This window comes from Eptesicus fuscus, chromosome 21 (assembly GCF_027574615.1).
Source record: "Eptesicus fuscus isolate TK198812 chromosome 21, DD_ASM_mEF_20220401, whole genome shotgun sequence".
Classification (NCBI taxonomy): Eukaryota; Metazoa; Chordata; class Mammalia; order Chiroptera; family Vespertilionidae; genus Eptesicus; species Eptesicus fuscus.
Genome location: NC_072493.1, coordinates 1,407,501 through 1,432,500, shown reverse-complemented (window position 1 = coordinate 1,432,500; position 25,000 = coordinate 1,407,501). Strand labels below are relative to the sequence as shown.

General features: G+C 58.2%; 1 protein-coding gene across 1 annotated transcript in view; it reads left to right on the top strand.

Moving 5' to 3' along the window:
- The window catches only part of SLC6A2 (solute carrier family 6 member 2), a 26,068-nt gene extending 8,216 nt beyond the window's left edge, over positions 1-17,852 (top strand). The window contains exons 3-14 of the mRNA XM_028126952.2: positions 319-556; positions 2,685-2,823; positions 9,994-10,128; positions 11,231-11,334; positions 12,400-12,524; positions 13,170-13,282; positions 14,466-14,594; positions 15,049-15,148; positions 16,129-16,229; positions 16,636-16,803; positions 17,195-17,266; positions 17,829-17,852. Of these exons, the coding sequence (XP_027982753.1) occupies positions 319-556; positions 2,685-2,823; positions 9,994-10,128; positions 11,231-11,334; positions 12,400-12,524; positions 13,170-13,282; positions 14,466-14,594; positions 15,049-15,148; positions 16,129-16,229; positions 16,636-16,803; positions 17,195-17,266; positions 17,829-17,852 (1,448 nt within the window). The remainder of the gene's footprint in view (positions 1-318; positions 557-2,684; positions 2,824-9,993; positions 10,129-11,230; positions 11,335-12,399; positions 12,525-13,169; positions 13,283-14,465; positions 14,595-15,048; positions 15,149-16,128; positions 16,230-16,635; positions 16,804-17,194; positions 17,267-17,828) is intronic.
- Positions 17,853-25,000: the final 7,148 nt, after the last annotated feature.

The following is a 25,000-nucleotide window of genomic DNA, read 5'->3' as shown; positions in this document are numbered from 1 at the left end:
ATCACCCCCACGCCTCAGTGTCTCCTGCCCAAGGCGAGGGAGCTGGGGCCCTGATGCTCCATGGGGACATAAGGCCCTGGCACGCCTGGCCTGCCCGATGTGCGGGCCTAGGGGACTCCATGGGCCAGAGAGAGCCCTCGGCAAAGGGGTGTGGGTGCCTCGGAGAGACAGGTGGGGCTGTGACAATCTTCGACAGAAAAAGAAAGGTGTGGGCCGGGTGGGGCAGTGGTTGGAGTCAGCCCCCCAGGAGAGCTGGCTCTGGGCTGGGCCTGGGGAAACCCTGCTGAGCCGCTCTGCCCGCTCCCCCCCCCCCCCCAGGAGTCGGCTACGCCGTGATCCTCATCGCCCTCTACGTCGGCTTCTACTACAACGTCATCATCGCCTGGTCCCTCTACTACCTCTTCTCCTCGTTCACCTTCCGCCTGCCCTGGACCGACTGCGGCCACCCCTGGAACAGCCCCAACTGCACCGACCCCAAGCTCCTCAACGCCTCCATGCTGGGCAACCACACCAAGTACTCCAAGTACAAGTTCACGCCGGCAGCGGAGTTTTACGAGTGAGTCCTCCCCCGCGCCCTCCCCCTGTGCTGGGCGGGACCGGAGCCGAACGCTAAGGGAAACCACGGGCGGAGGGGCACGCGGCCATCCTCGGTGACGGGCACTGCCCTGGGCTAGGAGCCGAGGGCACAGCCCTGGACAAGGCAGTGGGAGGAGCTGGGGTTCTGGTGCGGAGAGTTGGGGGGAGACAGCGCCCAGACACGTCCCCAGGCCCAGCTGTGGGCACAGATGGCACCCTGCAGCGCGGGGCCGAAGGGACTGGGCGATGGAGTGGAAGCAGAACCTAAGGCTATTTTAGCAGCTTTCTGCTCTGCAGAGTTCCCCTCCCCTCCCCTCCCCTTCGCTCCCCTCTTTTGTTAAGCACCGCCCCAAGCTTCATAGCTACCATGAGCCGGGCACCAAGCGTGCCTTCCCATCCAAGGCCATTGAGTCTTCGCAGTTCATGCTGGCGGTAGTTATTCCCATTTCACAGGTCAGCATGTGGAGGCCCAGTTTTTAGGTAAGAGGCAGAGCTGGGACCAGAGCCCAGGTTGTCTGAGTGAAGGCCCTCACCCGCGCACCGGCCTCCCTCCTGCCCTCCTCATCCTGCCAGTCTGCCTCGGGTGCATTGGGGGCAGGTGTGCAGGACCCTCTGGGGTGACAGAGTCCATCCCGCGCCCTGGAGCCTGCTTTCGCGAGCTCCCAAGTCACCAAGCCACGGCTGCCTCTGGATTTTTTTTTAATGGCACATGGCCCTGTTAGCCAGATGTTTCTGCTTTAAAAGTCATCCCCGCTCAGTCTGGGGACCAGCAAGCAGGACTCGGAGTGCCAACCCTGAGGAGGTTAGCGGTCGCTCTTTCCTCTGCGCCTGCTGGCCAGCGCTGTTGCCATCTTGTGCGCATTTAAGCTGAGGGATTGCACCCATCACTCAAGGAAACAAAACCGCTATTCTCTGCAGGCTCCACGCCCGCCCGCCCGAAGCCAGACAGCTCGCAGCTAACAGCAACCCTGAGGCTCATCCCTTTCTCTGTCAGAGGGCGCCCTTGGGGAGCACACCCGGCCACAGGGAACCTCTCCCCCCCCCCCACGCCTGATCCTGGGGGAGGGGGAACGCCCCCTCTGCCCTACCGCCCACCAACACCCACACTTAAATGTCAAGTGAAACTCAGCCCGTTTGGCCCGCAGACTTCGGAAAGCCTGGACCGTGTACTTCCCGCTTCATTCTCATTAACTTTCTGGAAAACGGCAACAAACCCAAGCGGCATGTGCTAACAGCCCCCCCCCCCCCCCCCCGGCCTGGCCTGCTGGGAGCGGGGGCTGGGTTTGCATTCCTTTGCTGGGGAATCAGCTCGGAGTCTGGCCTTGTACCCCCAGGGCCTGGTAGGGGGCATTTCTGCCATCTGATTGGATGCTAGAGGCATTCAACACTTAACCCATAAAGCAATTCGAAGCAGAATGCAGTCAGATGGGTCCAGCAGCTGATTCTGGTTCTGTCATTTTAGATATGTTCCCCCTGCCCACCCCCCCACCTCTTTCTCTCTCTCTCCATAGGAAAGGGGCCTAAGTCAGGGCGTCATTTCTGAGTTGGGACCAGCAGGATGAGAAGTGTGCCAAGCAGACAAATTGGGCTGGGAAGTGCGCTCGGGCCCGCAGCGAGGAGCGCCTAATGTGATTAGGGGATGACAGGGGCTGGCCATTGCCAGGAGCCACAGGCAGGGCGTGGTGAGGGAGGGGATGCCCTGACCCCGGGCCCACTGTGAAAGGCCTCAGATTCTGAAAGGCCTGGTTTTTATGCCGCAGACGAGGATTTCGCAAACTCGAGACTTTGGACATTTGGGGCTGCATCATTTTATGTTGGGGGGAGGGGAGGGAGGGGGGACCGTGCTGTGCACTTAGGATTGTAGCAGCATCCCTGGCCTCTGCCCACTAGATCCCAATGGGAAGTCTCCCACGTGACTTGCTGGCCCCGAGGGCAGTCCTGGGCCCAGGCTGTGATGCACAGAACAGTCCCCAAAGGTGCAGGGTCGCGGCCAGGCAGCCCGGACCCGTCTCCCTCACGGTGCACCTTCGGGGCTGGCCTGTGGCCCAGGCCTTGGGTGTCTCCCTGACCGATGGGTCTTCCCGTCCCCGTCCCCGTCCTCCTGGCAGGCGCGGCGTCCTGCACCTCCACGAGAGCGGTGGCATCCACGACGTCGGCCTGCCGCAGTGGCAGCTCTTGCTCTGTCTGATGGTGGTGGTCGTCGTCCTGTTTTTCAGCCTCTGGAAAGGCGTGAAGACGTCAGGAAAGGTAACGCCTCTGCTTCTCGTTCAGCCGGCCTCAAAACAGTCCATTTTTTCTAGCTGCCACCGTTAGTTGGCGAAAAGAAAAGGTGGAACAGGACGCACAAAGCCTGGGTTTGCTCCCAGCTCCGCCCGGTCTCCCTGGGAGACCTCGGACAAATCCCTTCCCTTCCCCACGCCCAGGCTCCCCAACGGTAGGGTCGGGCCTACAAGTAGACCAGGGCTCCCACACTTTTCCACCGAAGCTCCTTTGAGGACACCCCAAGGGCCTGGGGAAAGTCCGTTGCTCGCCTGCCACAAAAAGCAGCCCATTGGCTGTGTTTGATGGGTCTTCAGTTCTGGCCTGACCCTTCATGCAGATGTCCCTCCTACTCGGGCACACAGCCATGGCCTCGCTATAAAGCCAGTCACCCCACTCTGAATGCTTTAGGAAAAGAGAATGCCCTAGAGGCTACCTGTGTGGCCTGGGGCTGTGTACTTCTCTGACACAGTGCTGCATGCCCCCGAGGGTCCAGACATCCTGGGGAGAGAAGCACGGGTTAGGTGACCTGGGAAGGCCTGGCCAGAGATGGCATGCGGAACCTAAGGGTCACTTCCCCGTGTAGCCAGCCCCTCAGGGTGGAGGAAACTCAGGTCATGACCCCTGTTGATTCTTGGGCTGAGCAGTGTCATGGGAACCACCACCCCATGTGGACCCAGGGGTTCCAGGTGGAGCTTGACTGCATGAAGGAGGATGTAGCTGGGAGCTGTTCTTCCCCGTGTCTGCTTAGCCCTTGCTGGGTGACAAACCGCTCCACGATGGAGTGATGTGAAATACCAACCATTCTACCATCGCTCCTGATTCTGTGGGTTGACTGGGCTCGGCTGGATGGTTCTTCCACTCTCTGTGAGATTGCCTGGGCTACGTATGTGGGGGCTTGGCTGGGCTGGCATGTACAAGACAGCGAACACGCAATGACAGTTGATACTGGTTGGGGACTCAGCGGGAGCTGTCAGCCAGAACATGTTGGGGTGTTTCCACACCGCCTCTCCATGTGGCTTGGGCTGCTCACAGCCTGGCAGCCGAGTTCTAAGTGGGTGTTCCAAGCAGACAAGCCGAGATAGGCAAGCATCTCTTCCAGCTTCTGGGTGTATCGTGTTGTTATTGTCCCCGTGGCCAAGAAATGTCTCGGGATGGGGTGTGGGTGCATTGGAGGTCACCAGGCAACCATCCGTCATCATCAGGTAGACGTGAGTTTGTGAGACACTTCATTAGATAGACAACATTTTTGGAAAGTGGGTGGGTCGGAGTTCTCTCTGACAATCCTTGAGTTTTTGGTCATGCCCCTGAGAGCAGGGGACCAACAGCCAGTGGAGATGAACTCTCTCAAGAAGAGCTTGAAGTAGAACTTCCTATCAGCAAGTTGGAGACACAGTGTCTGTCCCAAGGAAGGACTCAAATAGAATGCAAGTCTGGGAGGAATTCTGGAATAGAGCAAAACCAGGCTAGGACCATCACCATCCCAGCATCAGACACAGAGTAGCTCTTCAGTGAATGTTTAAGGGAGGGTTAATGAGGAAAGGAGGAAACGAAGGAGAATGGGTGGAAGAAAAATAAGTTTGAAGGACCTTCGTGAAATGTTCTGTTGAATTCAGTTCAACTTAGTAAACATTTATGGACACCTACTGTGTGCCAGGCTCGATGCTAGAACTAGTGATGAAAGAATTAACAAGCTAGTTTCCTTCTTCTTGCTTTAGAGGTCATGTGTGTCATAGATAGGTGTGGTTTCTTGAGTCTCTATCCGGAGACATCATGTGCGACCCTCTTTAACGGAACATTAATAGTCACAAACTATTAAATACGCATTAATGGTCACATACTATTGTATATCTTGCTTTTTAAAACGAACCTTCACCTTGGCGATAGTTTCACATCAGGTAGTCAGGTTGTACTTTAGCAGGAATACAAACTGTGGGTTTTTAAACTCACTGAACCGATTGAGTGGGTCTCCACAAACACGTTTACAGGAAGGAGGAGGCCGGACAGTGACAGGGTGCGTTGCACGTTGTGTAAAGGAAGAGCTGCCCGTGGACTTGGTGTTTTAGCAGAGCGCCTATATCTCTACGTGTGTTTTGTCTCAATACAGAAGGTATTCCGTACCATGAGGCCTCATGTCACAGAAATGTAAGAGGCTGCATTAGCCGAGGAAGGAAATTCTTCCTACCGGGAGGGTCTGCAAGAAGGTGGCACCTGGGCTAGGTCTCTAAGGACAGGGCAGGTGGAGACAGGGTGGAGGGAAGGGGTTTTCAATGGGTGGAACAGCCTGAGCAGAGGCAGAGGTGTGGAGGTCCAGGCCGGCCTCGTCCGGCCTCTCGGTGCCTTGCCTGGGCCCCAGGAGAAGGGCTGTCCTGGCCTCTGCAGGTGTAAGAGCTGAAGGTGTCGGAGCCTCACTAATGCCCCTGGCCTGGGGGTGGGGCCACCCCAGGCTTCCAACGCTGCGCTGGTAGATTAAGTTCCCTAAGCCATGCCAGAGGAGTAGAGCCCGCCCCGCCCAGTTTAGCACTTGGCCAGGGCGGAGCGGGAGTTGTCTGCAGCGAGAGTGATGCTGAAGGGAGAAGGAGCTGAGCGTGCTCAGTCCCTCTGTGCAAAGGGACCTTTGGAGGAGTCACCACCCCGGGGGGAGTCACGAGGGGTGGGCACCCGCGAAGCCCCCCACGTGGAAACACGTCAACAGAAGCCACAGTCCCCGTTTTCGCCAGGGCCCCCGCCCAGGGGGAGGGACGTCACATAGGACATTCCTGCGCCCGGTCTAATTATTTGCATAAACTGGCCGGGAGACAGACAGAGCGAGCGTTGCTTATTTCTTCCAGACTGCTTCTGGAGCAGGGCTCGGAGCGTTCCGCAGCCGGCCCCACAGCCGCAGAGCGGCCCGAAATGAGTTGCACATGTTCACACTTCCCGCCTTGGCACGCGCACGCTCCGTGCCTGGGAAGATGTTGGCTCCATTGCCCCTGTGTGGGACGGTGGGGGGAGATGTGCACTGAACCAGGGAAAGGGGTTCCCCCAGACCACACACTCGGTGACCTTGACCCACGGAGCACCTCAGGGCAGAGGGTGGGGGTCTGAGTCAGGAAGTAGCCCCCAGGGAGCCGGGCTCACCATCCGGGGGTCCTGCCTGCCTCCCCATCTCACAGCCCTTGGCTGACCTGGCTCGTAGCAACCACAAGCCTAGTAAGCCGGCACCTACATGTCTACCTGGAAGATACTTAGGGGCCATCCACGCCCACCTGCTTGTAGAAATGTGGAAACTGGGGCCGAGAGAGGGACGGGGTTTCATAGCGATCCTTAGCAGCGGCAGAGTTAAACCTGGGTCTCAGGTATACAGTTGAGTGAGTGATTGAGCACGTGGCCTGGAGGTCAGACCACCTGGGTTGGAGTCCAGGTGCTACCATTTCTCCTGGGTGACCTCAGGATGAATGATGCTCCCTCGGCCTTAGTGTCCCCACCTGCAAAGTATTGATGGCGCCGGCCTCCAGGGCTGTTGGGAAGATGGAGTGAGGGGTCCCCAGTGCAGGGCTGGCAGATGGAAATTGCTCGATAAATGATCCTCATCCCTCTTTGTCCCTGTCATCAGTCCCCTGGCCAGTGCTCAGTGTGTTTGTTTATATATTTATTTAAAAATATTATAAATATATTTTTATTGATTTCAGAGAGGAAGGGAGAGGGAGAGGGAGAGAGGAACATCAGTGATGAGAGAGAACCATTGATCAGCTGCCTCCTGCACGCCCCACCGTGGGGATCGAGTCCACAACCCCAGCATGTGCCCTGGCCGGGAATTGAGCCATGACCTCCTGGTTCATAGGTCGATGCTCAACCACTGAGCCACGCCGGCAGGGGCACTTTGGGGAATGGGAAAAGGCACAACACCCTCTCCACTTCTGGCAAAGTTATGGGGTCAGGGAGAGAGAAAGCTGGGCCAATCCAAAACAAACGAGTTCTAGAGTTTTTAAAAGAAAGATCCTTTTTGTTAACGTTTGAGTTCAAGGCGTAATCCTAGCCAAGTCTTCTCACTAATTTGTCAACACAGGCTGGCCCTGGCTGGCTTTAGTGACCCTCGGGCCCCGTTACGAGGAATAGCATCATTTGCGTGTGAACGATAAATGGGCTAAAATATTTACAGCTCGGCATTTTCTTAAGTAATATTAGTGTGTACCCCTCGCCCCATGAATCTTAGGATGTCTTCATTGTTAGTGCAAATGTCCCTGAACCCCAGTTCAGGGGATCACCAATGAGAAATCACTGGAGGTTAAATTCGTGCAGCTTGTATCATCTCTGTGTTAGGGGAGACCTTAGAGGTGACCTTGAGCAGTGCTTCTCAACCTTTAACGCTCATAAGAATCACACAGAGAGCTTGTTAAAACTCACATGCCCGGGTCCCTCCCTGAGAGTGTGATTCTGCAGGGATGAGGCGGGAATTGCATTTCTGACATGCTCCTGGGTGCTGCTGCTGCTGCTGCTGGTGCAGGGCCCTCACCTTGGCCTAGGCGATCCTTTGCCTCATGCCTGGATCCTAGCAAGGCTTACACACCTGCAGTGACAGGGACCTCCACCCCTTCCCGGGCAGCTCATTTCCTCTTTAGAGAGCTCTGCTCATTAGAAAGCTCTTCTTCTTATGGAGCCTAGATCTTCCTCATTGGGATTATGAGCCGTTGAGTTCGGCACCCTGGAACCATGCAAATTCTAACCTGTAGCCACAGAAACACCACAGTGGAGAAGAATTTGGATTTGAGGTGACAGAAAGCAGAGTCTTCCCCTGGGACCTGATGACTCTTGCCGAAACCAGTGAGCCCTCACTGTTCTTTTCATCTCATGCTCGGAGATAAACCAAGTCTGGCTTCTCATGGCCAGAGAGTCACTGCAAGTTGCAAATTTGGGAGCAGAGGAGCCTGGAGTGGGGCTGACACAGCGCAAGGGTCCCTTCCCTTCACCCAGCGTGCAGACAGGGCGCACATGAGCATGAGCAAGCCATTGGCCAAAGATCCGAGAGCCTCCCCCTCAACACAAGCTCTTAGGCAGCAGAACACCCCTGCCATCGATTCTGAGAACTTCCAACAAGACTCCGATCGTTTACTTTGGACACATGTGCGTGGGCAAAGCAAACTCCCCTTTCTTGATGCTTGACTGCAGTCAGGGTCAGCTTAGTCATGCCCTGGTGTGTTCCTGGGGAAACTCAATCCATGTTGGAGCCTCAGGCATGGCCAGTGCAGGGCTGCCTCCAGACCCCAGGGGAGACCCCTTAGAGTCAGACCAGGGATGTGGTGCTCTGGTGGGTGGAGTGGTGTTTGGCTGGGCTGGGCAGTGGACCTGCAGCTGTTGACATGAGTTGCAGGGGAACGCGGCAGTTAGGACCCAGCGAAGATACCCTGCCTGTCGCCGAGGAGTTAGGCCAATTTGGGAAAATAAATCCAGGATTGATGGGAGGCCGTCCAGATGCAATGACTTCACTTTCTAAGGCATGTTTTCCTCCTCGTTTGTTTTTGGCAATTTGTCCTCCTTGTTCCTACGCCCCTGGTAGAAACAGCCATCTAAAGCCTGTATCTGCAAAGACCCCCCATGTCCCAGGGGAGGGGTGGGGGAACAATTGGATAACTTGAAACAGAGGAGCCTAATTCCTCTGTTGCTTCCCTCAGGAGATATAAACAACCGCTGGTTCATTTAATTACTCCCTGAGTCATTTGTTTATTTATTCCTTTATGCACTCGTTGACTAACTTAGTCATTCACTAACCCTCTGATTTATTACTGACCCATTCACTCATCTATCTACCCACTCAACCATGTACTCACTTACCCATCCAGCTATCCACTTAACCATCTACCCAACTGTCAATTCAACCATCCAGTCATCATCCATCCACCCATCCAACAATTCTGTCATCCACCCATCCAACCACCTGTCCATCTATCAATCCATCTATTAATCCATCAATCCAATCATCCATTTACAACTGTCCACTCCTTCATCCAACAAACTTTTGCTTTAAATATGTGGCATGTGCTGGGGATACAGGCTTGAAAACGGTGGCTGTTTTGCTTCTCAGGAGCTCATGATCTGGTGGGAAAGACAGATGAGGAGGATAAATCCCAGCCCTGAACAGAGTTATGGGAAACATATGACTTTACTTTCTGCATCTCCATTTTTGTGCAAAGCACCTTACCCTCAGGCCTGTCTCGGGGCTTCCGTTTTCTCCCGACAGATGTGTAAAGGCCCCTGGGCTGCCTCGTGGCGGGGCTTTGGGCAGAGGGGCTGTCTGGTCCTTAAGTCTCGTGTCCTCTAGTGTTTCTGCTGACTCTTCCATGGGTTAGGGGATCCCCACCCCGAGCACAGGTCTGCTCCCTTCACCTGCCTGTGGCTCCATGTGCCTGCAGCAGTGACCTGTGGCCTTGTCTGCACATTTACATCATCAGGGGGAGCTTCCAAACATACCGAGGACCTGTGAAGTCAGAAACTCTGAGAATAGGGCCTGAACGTTGACCTTTTTACCTATAACACCCCCCGTAGTGTTTCAGGGTGTAGTCAAAGGCGAGAAGGAATGGAGAGGAAGCCTCCACAACCTCCCCTCTCCCCACCTTTCTTCTCTGTTCCTCCACCTTGGGCAGGAGGGGGGAGGGGCTTCTTTTTAGTCTGGGGAGCATCTCCTGCTTTATGGGTTTCCTGGACAATGAACTTTCTCTGTGCCCCAAAGGCAGCCCCTCTGCGAGGAAGGAAGGCCAGGTTCTGCTTTCTGCCCAGCCACACCCCTCCCTGGGCAGTGAGCTTGGGAGGATGTGTTTGAATGAGGGTAAAGGAGAGGGGAGGGAGGGAAAAGGGTATGATGATGGGGGTGCTTAGCTCTTCCGGGGCAACTTGAATGGGTCAGGAGAGCGGCTTGTGGAGGAGGAGGTGTCAGGTGCCGTGAAAACCTGGTCTTTGTCCTCACGCCCTTAGCTCTGATGGCAGCGCTGTGCCCAGTGTGGCTGCCACGCCCACTCGGTTCTGTTCACTCTGTGCTGGGGTCCAGCCCGGGACCAGGCCTGGAGGTGGAGCTCGAGGCATGTGCACTGTGTGAAGGAGGGTCGGGGATGCTTGCGTGGCTCCAGTGGAGAGGCCTGTGCCCCGGGGGCAGAGCCAGGCTCACGGTGAGCTTGTCCACGGCAGGTCGTGTGGATCACGGCCACGCTGCCTTACCTGGTGCTGTTCGTGCTCCTGGTCCACGGCATCACGCTGCCCGGCGCCTCCAACGGCATCAGCGCCTACCTGCACATCGACTTCTACCGCCTCAAGGAGGCCACGGTGAGTGCCCAGGGACCCCGCCCGAGGCGGGACTGGGAGGTCCTCGGGAAGGCAGCCATAGGAACTCTGGCCCCAGCTCTGCCCCTGCCCTGCTGGGTAGCCTGAGAGGACCCTTCCTGGCTGGGCTGGGGCTTCTCCACCTGACGGTGCCGGTTGGATTTGCACCCGTAGGTGTCCACCAGCCCGCCCAGCTCTGATGGTCTGGGGTTCTGCGGTTCTGTTGGGCCTTTGTAGACCCCGCTTTTCAAGGGAATAATGCGGTGTCCTGGGGTTTTACCTCTACCCTGTGCCATGGCCCCCCAACCCACCTAGACACCCCAGTCCTATTTCCACTCTTTAGTCCCCAGCGCTGGCCTTTGCCACCATCCCGTGATGACAGTGTCAGGGGCAGCATTAGCCACAGGGAGACCTAGACCCGCCCCCCTGCTCCCCACAGAAGCCTGGACAAGATGACCAGGCGCGGAGGCCGGGAGCCCTCTAGCACAGAGCCATGGGTATTTATCACCTCGTTCGCAGACCATACAGAATTATCAGCTTAAAATGTAGCCTGCTGTACTCGGCCAAACACTTGATTAACTCACCCCAATGCCTTGGCAGGGCCAGACCAAATGATTTCGAGGGCCTCATACGACCTGCGGGCCGGACGTTCCCCTCCCCTGCTCTAGCATCTCCTGGTCTTGGGTGGTCATGAGGAAGCTGACCCTGGAGGAACTTAACTTGATGTCCTGATTGTAAAGAACGTTCATAAACTAGCCGTCCCGGGCTGTGTAGATGGAGCGAGGGCAAAGGGCCATGACCATCTCAGGAGTTATGGACACGGCTTCTTCAGAAAGGGGGTCTCTTTCCTGGCAGCTCCTCCCAGCCCACACAGGGGCGACTCCTAGGGCCGGGGGTTACTCCTTCCATCTTCTGAGTGATGCCAGCGCCTGGCTGGAAGCCTGGAGATCTGAGCCAGCTCCGATGGGAGACCTGCGGCCATCGCCAGCTCAGACCCCATTTCCCTGGTCTCAGAGCACCCCTGGGGCGCCCTGCCTCCTGTGGCGGGGAGAGAGGGCCCTCCTCACAGAAGTAGTGGGTGATGGCTTTTGTCTGCTCGTCTCAGGTCTGGATTGATGCTGCCACTCAGATATTTTTTTCCTTGGGGGCTGGATTCGGAGTCTTGATTGCATTTGCCAGTTACAACAAATTTGACAACAACTGCTACAGGTAAGACCCTTCTCTCGGCTCTGGAAAGCTTTGAATCTGGAGATGGACGGTGGCAGGGATGGGAGGCGGGGCTCTGATCTGAGACAAGTCAGCTTTTCTCCTGGGATTTCTTCCTCTGTGAAATGGCCACCTGGGTGTCTCTGAGCGCCGACATGGCCAGTGGGGTCCTGATGGACTCATTTGCATTCAGGGCACCTCTGAGCCAGATGCTGGGGGAGACGACGAGAAAGTGGAAGCCACTGGTGCCGGGAGATCCAAGAGATGGGCAGCGGGGACTGAGGGACACTGTGTGGCTTTCAGAGCAGGCAGCACTGTCCGTTTGTCCATCCGATGCCCAGGCAGGCAAGGGTGGGATGTCTAGGCTGGTTGCATGAGCGGTGAGTGCCTGGCAGGGCATCAGAGTCTGCACCTGGGCACACATGGGGCCCCCATCGCTGTCTATCAAAGGCTGAGGACAGACCCACAACCCCTCTAGGACAGACCGAGTGGGATGAGTGGGTGCCCGGGGGGCAGGCTGTAGGAAGGCTAAGGAAATGGGCGATCAGCCTTCTGACGGGGGATTGGAGAGAGCAGGGAGGACAGTTAGGGCTGTGACCGGCAGACACAGGATGGGGGGCATGCGTGGTGGGGAACAGCCGAAGCAAAGCAGGGAGGTGATAGCTTGTGGGCAAGTTGACTGGTCTGACTTGTCTGAAGAGTGCGTATCAGGGGCTCATGGGAAATGAGCCTGCAAGAAAGGTTGGCTCATCTTAGCTAAGCTCCCGGGTGCCTGGGTGAGAAGTTGGGAGGCACTGGGGAGCCATGGCAAGTCGGTGGAAGGAAATGGTGACTCAGTTCCCCAACCGGAATTTGATTCCAGGCTCTGGTTTCAGAGTATTTCATCCAGAAGCTGTTGACCTGTTCCTGCACCTGCAGGTACTCACACAGTTAGGGCAGGGCCCTGGGCCCAGGACGGCAAGGCCACTGGAGGCGTCTGGAGCCGCGGATCCCATAGGGGGTCAGTGGTCCCTGAGCAGCGTCGGGAGAGTCAGGCGACTTGAACTAACAGGGATTCTTCCCCCCCAGGGACGCCCTGCTCACCAGCACCATCAACTGCGTCACCAGCTTCGTCTCAGGGTTTGCCATCTTCTCCATCCTCGGGTACATGGCCCATGAGCACAAGGTCAACATCGAGGACGTGGCCACTGAAGGTGGGTGGGCAGACGCAGTGCGCCGGGGAAGCGGGGCTGGGAAACCCGCCTCACTCCCGGCTGCACAGCTCTGCAGCCTGTGGGACTGAGGGCTGGACGCGGAGGTTTCCATCCTGCCCACCTGACGGACCCTCTTGCAGTCTGTCCGTGGGAATTGCAGGCAGTCCCGGGCCCCGCGGAGGTGGCAGGCCCGCCCTCTGCGTGCGTGTAGCCGGACAGCGTTGGGAGCATCCGCTCTGTGCCAGCAGCCCCCGTGCGGAGCACTCGACATGCCTCCATTTAGTTCTCACGAGTGAGAGTGTGAATAGACCCACTTTAGAGATGAGGAAGCTGAGACTCAGGCTAAGTTGCCCCAGGTCCCCCGGCTCTGGGGCCTGTGTCCTTTCCTCCCGTTCCCCATATTCTCGTGGCCACAGAGGAGCTGAGGCCTGGGAGGGGCTGCCTCGAGTGGCCCCGACGAGCTGTGAAGTAGAGGCTCGCTGACGGCGTGCCAGAGGAGGGTGTGAGGCGCTGCCTCTGGTCTGCCCCCGGGGACGGACCAGGTGCCACGGACTGGCCTGGCCCACGGCGCCTTCCAACGCTCCCCTCCTACCTGCAGCTCAGACCCCCGTCCCAGCAGTGACGAGGCCTGGGTGTTTCTTGCAGGAGCCGGCCTGGTCTTCATCCTGTACCCAGAAGCCATCTCCACCCTGTCGGGGTCCACCTTCTGGGCCGTCGTGTTCTTCATCATGCTCCTGGCTCTGGGGATTGACAGCTCAGTGAGTGACCCTGCCCAGGACCCGCCCCGACACACAAACACACATACACACACACACACGCCATTGGGCCTGACCCAACACGCACACGCACACATGCACATGCACACACACACACACACACACAGTACTCAGCCTAAAGTCCCACCATTCAAACTCCCAGTGAGCAGTCCGTCCCAGAGGCCCTATTTAAATGCAAACAAGGAAGTGAGCCCTCACTCAAAAAGGCAAGACATAGGCCAAAGCCAAGACCAATAGAAACCCATTGCATCCTGGGAATCAGAGTGACCACCGATGAGCCAGCCCACCCCCTCCCCCACGCAGACGGGACCCTGAACCAGGCGGGGCAGGGCGCCTCCTCCCAGCCAGGCTCCTCCCGTGACTGTCCGTCACCAGCAGCCAGCACAGGCTCAGGGGCCTCCTTCGAGGCTCAGAGCCTTGGTTTCACGCACCTGTCGGATGAAACCGCCTGCCTTCCTTAGAGACCTGTGTGCCCCGTAGGGTCAAACCTGGGCGTTCACAAGAAGTCTCAGAGCGGGGCTGGCCGAGAGTTTCCCTCTCTGCCTGTCCGTGGGGACATCGCCGGGCAGGGTGCTGAGAAGGGTCTGAGGAAGGAACCCTGATGTCCCTGAGCAAACGCCTGCCGAGGGGCGAGAGGCAGGCACGTGGCTAGCTTGGTGCCTGCGTGCGCCTGTCTGCCCTCCCAGGCTCGGTGTCACTTAGGCAATCACGTGACTGTGACTCATTTGAGGCCATAGAACACATGTGCCCTTAGCTGTGGGCTAGGACCCTTCTCGCTGAGGGTGGAGCTGAGGTGACCACTCGGCGGCCAGAACCCCGGGCAGAAGCTCTGCCTGAAGTCCCAGCTCTGGGGCTCCGCGCTGGCGGCCGTCTCCTCCCGGAGACCCCGTTGGTGCGCTATTACCTTGCCTGGGTGGTGGGCATTTTGCTTCGTTCATGCTCCTGTGGGCATTCAGCACCCCGGGGCTGAGCGAGGGGCAGGAGACGGGCCTGTTCATTAGGGGAGATGGCGCTCACTCTTCACCCGCCGGTGCTGCGTCCTGAGTTTGGCTGGGGAGGGGGCAGTGCCTGCCGATTTCCCCAGAGCGGCCAGGCGGTCGGTGGGAGACCCCAGGAGGCCCCAGGGCGCCCTCCTTCCCGCGCCCACCTTCCGGGCTCCCTGCAGATGGGAGGCATGGAGGCCGTCATCACGGGCCTGGCCGACGACTTCCAGGTCCTGAAGCGACACCGGAAGCTCTTCACGTTCGGCGTCACCTTCGGGACCTTCCTCCTGGCCCTGTTTTGCATCACCAAGGTGAGGGGCTGCGCCGCGCCACCGGCCTGGGGGCTGCCTTCCCACGCGGTCAGACGGGCAGACATTGCCAGCCTCGTGGGTGGGGCCAGATGAGCTCAGGGCGGGGCCAGCACCCTCAACCCTGTGGCCCGACCCCTAGGGTTACCCTCGCCCCCCCCCCCCCCCCGCTGTCATCTCCCACCTCTGAGCCCGAGGACCTCCAGGCACCCCTGGTGTGAGAGCAGCAAAAGTCCCTTGACACCCACCTCGCTTTTTCTGGCTGAAATACCCACCCTCAGGCCCGTGACTCCGAGGGCCTTTGTGGGGACGCAGATACTGACATCAGGACAGTAGCACCCAACCCTGTCCCCCGCGTCCTCACTGGGCGAGAGGGGCCGGGGCCGGGCTGTGGTGACGGACGTAACCGTCGGTGGCATGGCCAGCCGTGGCCTCAGGCTCCTCCCTCCCTGCCCAGGGCGGAATCTACGTGCTGACCCTGCTGGACACGTTCGCGGCGGGCACCTCCATCCTGTTCGCTGTGCTCATGGAGGCCATCGGCGTCTCCTGGTTTTACGGTGCGTGCTGGGCCCCGGGCTCCGGCCGACGTCTCACCCCAGCGCAGAGGGCCTTCCGTTTCCATGGCAGCCGCTGGCCGGTGGCTCGTCTTGGCGTGAACCCCCCTCAGCGGGTGCCGCGAAGGCCCGAAGGCATCGGTGTCCACTTTTAAAGAGGAGCTCCAGCGCGGGGGGCGGGGGGGCGGGGGGGCGGGTTCCGGCCGAGCCTCACCCATGTTCCGAGAGGTCCCTGTTCCCTTCCGGCCGGCACATGCCCGGGGTGGTGGCTCTAGCTCTGGGAGGGGCGTGCAGGAGGCAGCCCATCGATGTTTCACTCTCACATGACACACGCAAAATCAATAAAAAATATTTTAAAAAGTAAAAAGTAAAAGGGAACTCGGGAAGCTGCTGCTCCCAGGTAACTCATTCTAGAGCAGGGCCGCCAGGCCCAGCAGACAGGAGGCCCGGGGCCCAGTGACACCTGAACGTCGGGTGAACGCTGCGCGACTGCTAGTGCGTGTCCGAGACATTGCACGGGTCCTTCAGCCGAGGCCGTGCCCACCTCTGAGGCTCAGGGTGCGGGGCCTGTGCTGTGGCTGGCGCCCGGCTCTGCGGCGGGACGGGGAGGGGCGATACCGAGTGCCCACGTGTCCCTCTGTTTCTTCCCCGCGTGGCCCATCCCAGGGTTCCTCCTGCTCGCGGTCTTTCCTACGAACCGGGGAGAGGTTTCGGGGTGAGCCTGGGCCCCTCCTCCAGACTGCACTCGGGAAGTCTCGTGTACGAGAGCGTGAACAAGAGCGGAAATCCAGGCTTCGGAGTCAGGCTGACCTGAGGGTGGCCTGGGCACGTGCCCGCCCCTCCCCGGGCCCTGTCTCCCTCTGAGAAATGAATCGGGGGCACGTGGGTGACATCCCTGCCCTGGGCCGGGCCCTGGGGGTGGGCAGCAGGGGCGGCCGGGGCTCTGGGGCCGCGGTGACAGGCCTGTCCGTGTGTGTGTTCAGGGGTGGACAGGTTCAGCAACGACATCCAGCAGATGATGGGGTTCAAGCCCGGCCTGTACTGGAGACTGTGCTGGAAGTTTGTGAGCCCCGCCTTCCTCTTGGTGCGTAGTGTGGGGGCGCACGTCCTGGGCGAGGGTGCTGTGCGGGGGTGGGGTGGGGGGACATCCTGGCTTCTTAGGGGAGGCGGTTCTGGGATGCAGAGCCCTGCCCACGCGGGCAGGACACGGGGACGCTCAGGCCGCTGACACCATGGGGACGCCCACCCCCGGGGTCTCCAGCCGGGGCCAGGACCCCGGCGGCTGTGTGCCCAGCCCGGCCCAGCTCCAAGGTCACCTTTCTTTCTTCTCCTTTTCTTGCTCCCTGTGTCTTCGTTGCCTTTTTGTCATCATTTGCTTCTTGAATCTTTTCTCTTTTCCCTCCTTCTCTGCCTTCTCCGCTCCCCGTAATCCATCTCACACTCCTCCCTCCAATTCCTCCCCTCCCTCCCTCTCCCCCCCCCCACCCCAGTTTGTGGTGGTGGTGAGCATCATCAACTTCAAGCCGCTCACCTACGATGACTACATCTTCCCGCTCTGGGCCAACTGGGTCGGGTGGGGCGTCGCACTGTCCTCCATGGCCCTGGTGCCCGCCTACATCGTCTACAAGTTCCTGAGCACGCGGGGCTCCCTCTGGGAGGTGAGCTGGGGCCCGCGGGGGGCGGGGGACAGCGTGGGAGGGCATCTGAGTCATTCCTGTGGGGGTGACGGACTCCCCCCACACCCGACGCCAAACCCCAATTTCCACATTGGTAACCTGGGGACTGGAATGCGGATCTTAAAGGAAGAGACAGTGCTTCGCACAGGGCCCGGCACATGGCCGACATTCTACACGTGTTCCCGGCCCCGTTCATGTGGGACTTTAGGGCCAAGTAGCAGGTGGCCCTTATCTCGGGGGGGGGGGGTGCTGGGCCCCTGGGAGGGTGTCCTGGGCCTCACTGAGGCCTCCCCCTTCCCCGCCCTCCCCCAGAGACTGGCCTATGGCCTCACTGAGCCTCACTGAGGCCTCCCCCTTCCCCGCCCTCCCCCAGAGACTGGCCTATGGCCTCACGCCGGAGAACGAGCATCACCTGGTGGCCCAGCGGGACGTCCGGCAGTTCCAGGTGGGTGCAGCCGGGCCTTTCGTGGTGGGGCCGCGGGGAGGGCCCTGGGCAGGACCCCACGCCAGAGCCCCAGAGCAGCAGCGGGCCGTGGCTCCCGGGGTCTGGCGTTAGGGTCGGGGCCGGGCTGTCCTCTGCCCCTGCCGGCTCCCGCTGGCCTCTGCGTCTGGGTCCTGGCAGGCACAGGCCACGGCTCTGCTAAGCTCTGTCTGCACTGCGCGTTGTCCCCAGGGAGCTCACCCAGCTAGCTGAGGGCGTCTTCTCTTGAAGGAAGCGCTGTGGGCACATCAGTGTTAGGTGACCTGAGTCCTACCTTTCCCCTCGGAAACGGCCTGCCAGGGGCTGGCGAGGGTCCCGGTGAGCTCTCTGCTGCAGGCAGGCTGTGCGCCTGGGGGCGGCTCCTTCGCCCTTTCGGGGTGTTGGTGGCAATGGGGATCAGCCTGCACGTCCTCGGGGTCCTGGAGGGAAGGGGTGTTTCCTGCTGCTTCTGTGCTGCTCCCCAGCTGGCCCGGGTCCTCCCCGCCCCGCCCGCCCCGGGCAGACGCTGAGGCCGGTCTCTCCGCAGTTGCAGCACTGGCTGGCCCTCTGAGCCTGCCCCCAGGAGGAGGGGAGCCCGCCGCCAACGTCCAGGTCCAGGCGCCCGCTTCGCCGCCACCCAGACGCTGTCAGGGACCCCTCTCCCGGCCGATGCTCCCCGACCCCCTTCCTCCCGTCCCCGTTCCCCATGAGCCCGTGACCTGGTTTTCCTTTGCCTTCTGTTCGTCTGCCCGGGCGTGTGAGCATGGACTGGTGAGCCTCGGGGAGAAGAGGAGAGGTGGGAACAGGAACGCTGACTGCTGTGGAACCCCTTTTGTTGGGGGGACGTCGCACTCAATCAGAGAGCCAGCCGGCCCCAGCGGAGCCCACGGCTCGGGCAGAATCCCCCACCACGTCTGCTTGTCCTTTGGGCCAAGAAGAAACCCTCGATCCACCCAGTCGGAGGGTCAGACACCACCCACCAAACCCGACCAAGACGCCTGCTGAGCTAGGGGCGGCCCACACAGACCCTCGTCTCCTGCCCCCGTCCCCCCACCCCCACCCCGGCCACCCTCTGGTGTCTGACCGTGGTCAGGGAGCTTGGGTGAGGTCTGTGGAGTGATGCTTTGGGGACCTCAAACAGAAATCTCACCGCGGGTTTTCACTCTGGCTGATCTGAGTCAGAGGTGTGTTCTGGAACATCCTTCCGGCTCCTGGCGGTCAGCTGGTCCAGAGCCACGGCTGTCATGGGAAGAACACAGATGAGCCCCAGTGAGCAGCCTCTACAGAGGTGCCAGGCAGGCCCCAGGAGGCCACGCGAGGCCTCGCTCTGCTGGGCACAGGGAGCCTGAAAACCCACCAGTGGCTCCTGAGACCTTGGGGAGACTTGGGTCAGGAACCCAGTGAGGCCAGACAGGTGTCCCTACTATGGACCCTCTGTTGTCCTCCCAGGCCTGGTGGTGCCCGAGGGTGTGTGTTGATGTATTGTTCCCTGGAAACCCCACCCAGCGTGGACCAGGGGTCTCAATGGATGGGGGCTGTCCCTGAAAACTCCCTTTGTCTCTCACTATGGACGGCACTTGGTACATGGAGGGCAGGGTGGGCCCGGACACACAGCAACCTGGTTAAGGGGACCGGATTCTGGGTGGGTGGAGCAGGTTGGAATTTCCAGGTTGACTTCCATAGAGGCTCTCAAGTGGCGCCCTCTGGTGGCGGTGGTGGTCAGTTGCGGCTCACTCGGAGAAATGATTGGTTACATTGGCCGCGTGGGTTTGGGGTTTCTGTGCCTGGTTTGAGTCTCTTACACCCGTGTTGGAACTCTAGACTTGTGCGGGTTCTTACTCTGTCGCCGGGAGTCCCTGTGGCAGAGTCTTGGGGAGAAAAAAGAAGCCACTTTACTTCACAAACCTAGGCAGGGTGTGGCGGAGCCAGTGGGTGGGCCGATGGTGCTGACTGCGGAAGAAGGTTCTATGGGAGCCCGCTGGGGCAGGGAGGTGGCTTTCCGTTGAGCCAGGGCTGTTGGGGCATTCTTAGGAGGGGCGGGGAGCCTTTTCCTGCCAAGGGCCATTTGGGTATTTACAGCATCTCCCGTGGGCCACACAACATTATCGGCTTAGACATGGCGCTGCAGTGAAAAAGGTCCCGGGTTGATGGAATCTTGGCGTCCGCCTGCGGCTGCCTTGGCAGGGCCAGACCAGAGGATACGGCCCGTGGGCCGGCGGTTCCCACCCCTGCTTTAGAGACAAGGGAAATGGGGGACTTGGATCTTTCCATGTAAAAACTCCAGCTCAGTGTCGGAGGCCGCCCCATGGCAGGGGGGCCTGGGAGCAGCCAGCGGAGGGGGCAGTAGGTGGGGGACGGGGGCAGGGTGGCCCGTCACTGATGGGGCCACGTCACTGATGGGGCCACGAGTGCCTTCGAATCCCCCCAGGAAGGGCCATTGCTCCCTGCTGTTACAGTGATTTTGACGAAACACTTTCACCCCCATCGCCCCACGAGGACGGCAGGGCCGGCTGCTCTCCCCATTTCCCAGGTGAGAAAACCAAGGCCCGGCCTTTCAGCTTCTCAGCTACGAAGGCACTCCGTCGGACCCTCAGTCAGATCCCCTGCCCCTCAGCCCAGGCACTTTGACACCGCCTGCCCCGAGGGCTCACCCCCCGGGCTGTCCTCACAGAGACAGAAATGGGGCCAAAGAGGGTTTCTGAGCAAAGAACAAGGCGCTGGGAGAAGGGGGGAGGGGAGTGATGCCATCTCCCCCTCGAGTGGGTGGCGGGGCAGGAAGGGACGGAGCTGCTGTCTGTTGGTGACAGGAGGCGCCCTGGGGCAGTGGGTGTGAAGGCGGAGTCTGCGGGCTGCAGGGAAGGACCAGGGAAGCCGTGCGTCCGAACAGGGTGCACCTGGGGGAACGCCCGCAGCTTCCCCCCTCTGCCTGTGGCCCCTCCGCCTCCAGGCAGGTGTCCCCCAGGCGAAGCGGTGACGCGGTGCTAGCTTACCTGACGCCAAACCAACGCCACGGTGCTGCCTCGCGGCGGAAGCTGGCTCCCGAGCCCGGGGGGTGGGGGGGGGGGCGGCAGAGGCACCCGGCAGCCCTTGGACGTTCCCGCGGAGGCTGGGGGAGACCTGGGTTCGTCTCCCACCCCCGGGAATGTGCGTTCTCATAAGTAAGGCTCGACTTCTTCATGCCCCCCCTTTTTATGACAGAGAGGTGACCCGGGATAAGGGTGCTCCTGTGTGTTGTACATGACACTTGGCACTTTACAAGATGTGTACAGCATTATTTCCCTCAATGTACAGTATCGGTTTAAGAGCATCGTGTTACCATCTCACCACGTCCAGCTACTGGGCGTCCACCTGTCAGCTGGCCTTCCTTCCAGATGCCGATGAGACCAAGGAGACGGGAGAGGCCCACTCTTGCCAAATACCCTGCTGGATAAACCCCCCAGCGCTGCCTTAATGCTCAGAGGGGTTCCTGCCCAGGGGGGAGGCTCCGTTGTGCAGCCCTGCTAACGCGAGGCTGGAACATTCTTACCAAAGAAGTCACTTCTTAGCCCAGAAGCCCTCTGAGCTCATTTCATTCGTTCATTTCCTTTAAAGCCATGGCATGGAGAAGAACAGAGAGGGCGAGTGGTGTGGTGGAAACGGCACAGCATTTAGAGTTGCAGCTGACTGGCTGGGTTCCTGGGAGAATGGGTGCATCTCTCTGGACTTCAAAAGTTCTTTGCCCATAAAAAAAGCAGGGTTGGGTCAGATAACCAAAGGTCCCATCCAGTTTAGAAAATTTCATGTCTCCCTGACAATGTCCTTGTGCTAAATTTACAACGAAGGAAGAAGCACATGGCTTACGATAGAACTTCCCAGGATGGTCTGGTGACCTATGGAGCAGAGAAATGTCAGACGTCTGGCCTCCAGAGTTTTGTTTGCTTTCTTTTAGACTTTCAGCACTTTCTCTGATATTTCTTTGTCGGATGCCAGAAACACTTGGTATTTAAAAAATAAAACCCAACCCTTTTGTTCTGAGGACTTTGAAGGAAACCCGTTGCCGTGACCTTGTGAGTCCCGGGACCCACAGGTCTGTGGCTATGGCCACAATCGAGACGTGACCAAACTGTGGGCGCCCTTGAACATGCTCTTGGGGTGCCCGCCCTCATCCCTCTTTCCCCACTTCTGTGTAAATAAGGACAGTTTCAGTAGTGCCCTCGTCGTCGTGCGAGTTCTACGTCTGCTGTGGGTTTACTTCACAAGCTGCTCTCTTCGTGGAAAAACAACTATATAATAAAGGATGTTCCTGTGCCATGGGTCTGCGAGTGCAGTTCTTTCTGCTGTGAGTGTAAAGTGCTATGAATTGCATAGGCTTGTCTCTGATCAGCCCCCAACTAGTACAGGAGAGCGTCTGTCAGAGCAGGCACCTTTTGCCCAAATAACTTCTTATAACCCTTGGAGTGAGAGACTGAGGGGTTTGGATCTCTCTTCCTAGCTCTGAGATGGACATGTTTATATTTAAACTAGAGGCTCGGTGCATGAAATTCATGCACGGGGGGTGGGGAGGGGTGTCCCTCAGCCCAGCCTGCACCCTCTCCAATCTGGGATCCCTCTCACAATCCAGGACTGCTGGCTCCCAACTGCTCACCTGCTTGCCTTCCTGATTGCCCCTAACCGCTTTTGCCTGCCAGCCTGATCACCCCCTAACCACTCTCCTGCCAGCCTGATTGCCCCTAACTGCCCTCCCCTGCAGGCCTGGTCCCCCCAACTGCTCTCCCCTGCAGGCCTGGGTCCCCCACAACTGCCCTTCCCTGCAGGCCCAGTTGCCCCCAACTTCCCTCCTCTGCTGGCCTGGTCACCCCTAACTGCCCTCCCCTGCAGGCTTGATTGCCCCCAACTGCCCTCCCTTGTAGGCCTGGTCCCTCCCAACTGCCCTCCCCTGCTGGCCTGATCACCTACAGTTACCCTCCCCTGCTGGCCTGATCCCTCCCAACTGCCCTCCCTTGCTGGCCATCTTGTGGTGGCCATCTTGTGTCCACATGGGGGCAGCCATCTTGTGTGTTGGAGTGATGGTCAATTTGCATATTACTCTTTTATTAGATAGGATGAAACATGCAGACTAGGTGACACCAGGTTAGTTATCTAGTTTTGCTGTTTCTGTTTCTAGGGCTGAATTTTTCTTTAAAAAAAAAAAGATTTTTTTGAATTGATTTTTAGAGAGGAAGGGAGAGGGAGAGAGAGAAACATCAATGTGACGTGAGAGTGAAACAGGGTGCAAGGAGTGCCTGGCCTTGTTCAAAGAGAGGTTGGGGGCACCCCAGTCTCACAGCCAGGGATCCCCAGGACTGAGACCTGAGGAACATCAATCAGCACCTTGGACAAGGCCAACACACCCAGCTGGCTTAATTAGCAAACACATGGACTTCTCCTCTGCCTCCTGCTTCCCAGATCTCATCTCATCGAGGCCTCCTGATAGGCCCCTGAGGAGTATTAATATCCCCATTTAGAAGTGGGGGGAATGGAGACATGGAGATGAAAGAACTTACTAGTTGGTGAGACTGGGATTTGAACCCAGGAAGTCTGGGTCCAGTCTGTGCTCTTAACCTCTCTGAGAGGCCATTTTCCTGAGCCCCAGACACAAACGCATAACATGGCCCAGCTGGTAGGGCCATCAGTCCTCACCGGCACCAGCACCCTCTTTATTATAACTGTATAAAAGTAACATTTACATGTATACCCACACATGTAATCTGTACATACACACACACACGTGTATACACATCCTTAAACATACATTTCTATGTAAGTGTACATACACATATTTAAGTGCCCACAGTGTGCTGGGATACAAATAACTTGCCGGGTCACCTAGGAAGAGAGAGCGCCTCTGAACAGAGGTCTCTGTCCCCCGGGAAAATACCTCTGCTGGTATTTGTTCCTGCAAACACACCCCAACCCGTGCTCTCTGGCCTTTATGCCAGATAGAGGGTCCATCTGGGCTCTGTGCCAAGAAGCAAGAAGATTACATGTGGGGCGCGGCTACAGTGTTGGGACAGGTTCAAGCCTCGGACTAATGAGGGGGCACAGTCCTCTCGTGGCCCCGTGCAAGTCCCAGCGTGGAGGGCAGGGCCCTCCCAGCACCATGATAGCCAACAGCTGTGGTTGTGAGCTTGAACCCATGGTCCGAACTCGTGGCCCACGTGCCTAAGCGATATAGGCTGCAGGTAAACAAAGCTTGATCAGGTGCATGTAATTGAGTAGGATCCAAACCCACGAGAATGCTGTGAACATCTTGACCACGCCCTTCCTTTGCCTCCTGGCATCGGCTATAAAGTAAAGACACGGCTTGTGGGCGTCGGCACTGTCTCTCAGGAAGCAGCGTCCCACCCAGACCCAGCCTTCATTCTCTTGTCTGTCTTTTCCAAGCCTTTCAGCCGCCCCCTCTCAGGGTCACCCTTGGCCGTGCCGGCGCGGCACAATTACACATGTCTACGTTAGGATGACCAGGTGTCCTTGGTTCCAGAGAAGAGCTTCAGTGAGGCCTGCACCTGGACATGCCCCGAAGCCTGCGGTGGCCGGAGATGCTTAGAATGTCACCAGGGATTCAGACTCCTTCTGTCTGTTCCGCCACCGGTAGCACGTGGTTCCAACCCACCTGCAGACCTCTCGCCCAGCCTTGTGGCAGGAAGAACCGAAATAAAGAGGAAGGGGAAAGGCAGAGGCCAGCCGAGCCTGTCCCTCTTTACTCTGGAGAAGAGCAGCTTCCTCAGACCTCCACCCAGATGCCCGCCTACCTTGTGTTGCCCAGACTCATGTGGCCTGGCAACCTCCAGACTTTGTCCCCGGGAACGTTGCTGCCCTGGGCAGAAGCAGGGTTGTCTCAGGGAGAGGGTATCAGGAGGACACTGGTCATTGCCTCCCTTCCTGTGGCTCATACCTAGGTATTTTGAAATAACAGGATACTGAAACATTAATTAATCTGAGTTTGCCTCGTATGGGGAATCTAGAGGATAGATTTGAATCTGCTAATGAATATGCCTTATACTTTATTTGAAATATATCTCTTAAAAATGTGAATGTATTGCTAATCTGAGAAATGCTAAGTACCTAACTTGCCACCTAAAATGTATGACCTTTGACCTCTCTTAGCTTCTGAACCTTGCCCTCTAACCTTTGACCTCTGGCCTTCAATGTGTGTGTAATTTGAGCTTTGATCTCTGACCAATGACACTAACACACAAACTAACCAAAACCCTAGCCCTAGCCCTAACCCTACCCCAAACGATTAAACCCGAACCCAAGCCCTAGACCTAAACACTAAACCATAACCCCAGCCTTTTACTTCTGACCCTAACCATTGGATTCTGAGCTTATACCCATGACCCTATGACCTCCTACCCTTAATCTTTGACCTTTGACCCTTGACATCTGACCTTTGACATTTGGCTCCTGCCCTTTGGTCCTCTGACCTTTGACTCTTGTCCTCTGAACCTTGACCTTTAACCAATGACCTTTTGCCCACTTATCCTGATACTTGACCTCTGAACTCTGACCCTTGACCCATTTGTCTGACACTTTGTCTTTGACCCCTGACCCCCCAACCCTTGACCTTTGACCTGTGACTCAACACACAAACCAAACCGAAACCCTAGCCCTACCCCAAAACATGAAACCCTAAACCAAGCCTGAGCCCTAGCCCAAGCTAGAGCCCTAGACCTAAACACTAAACCATAACCCTAACCC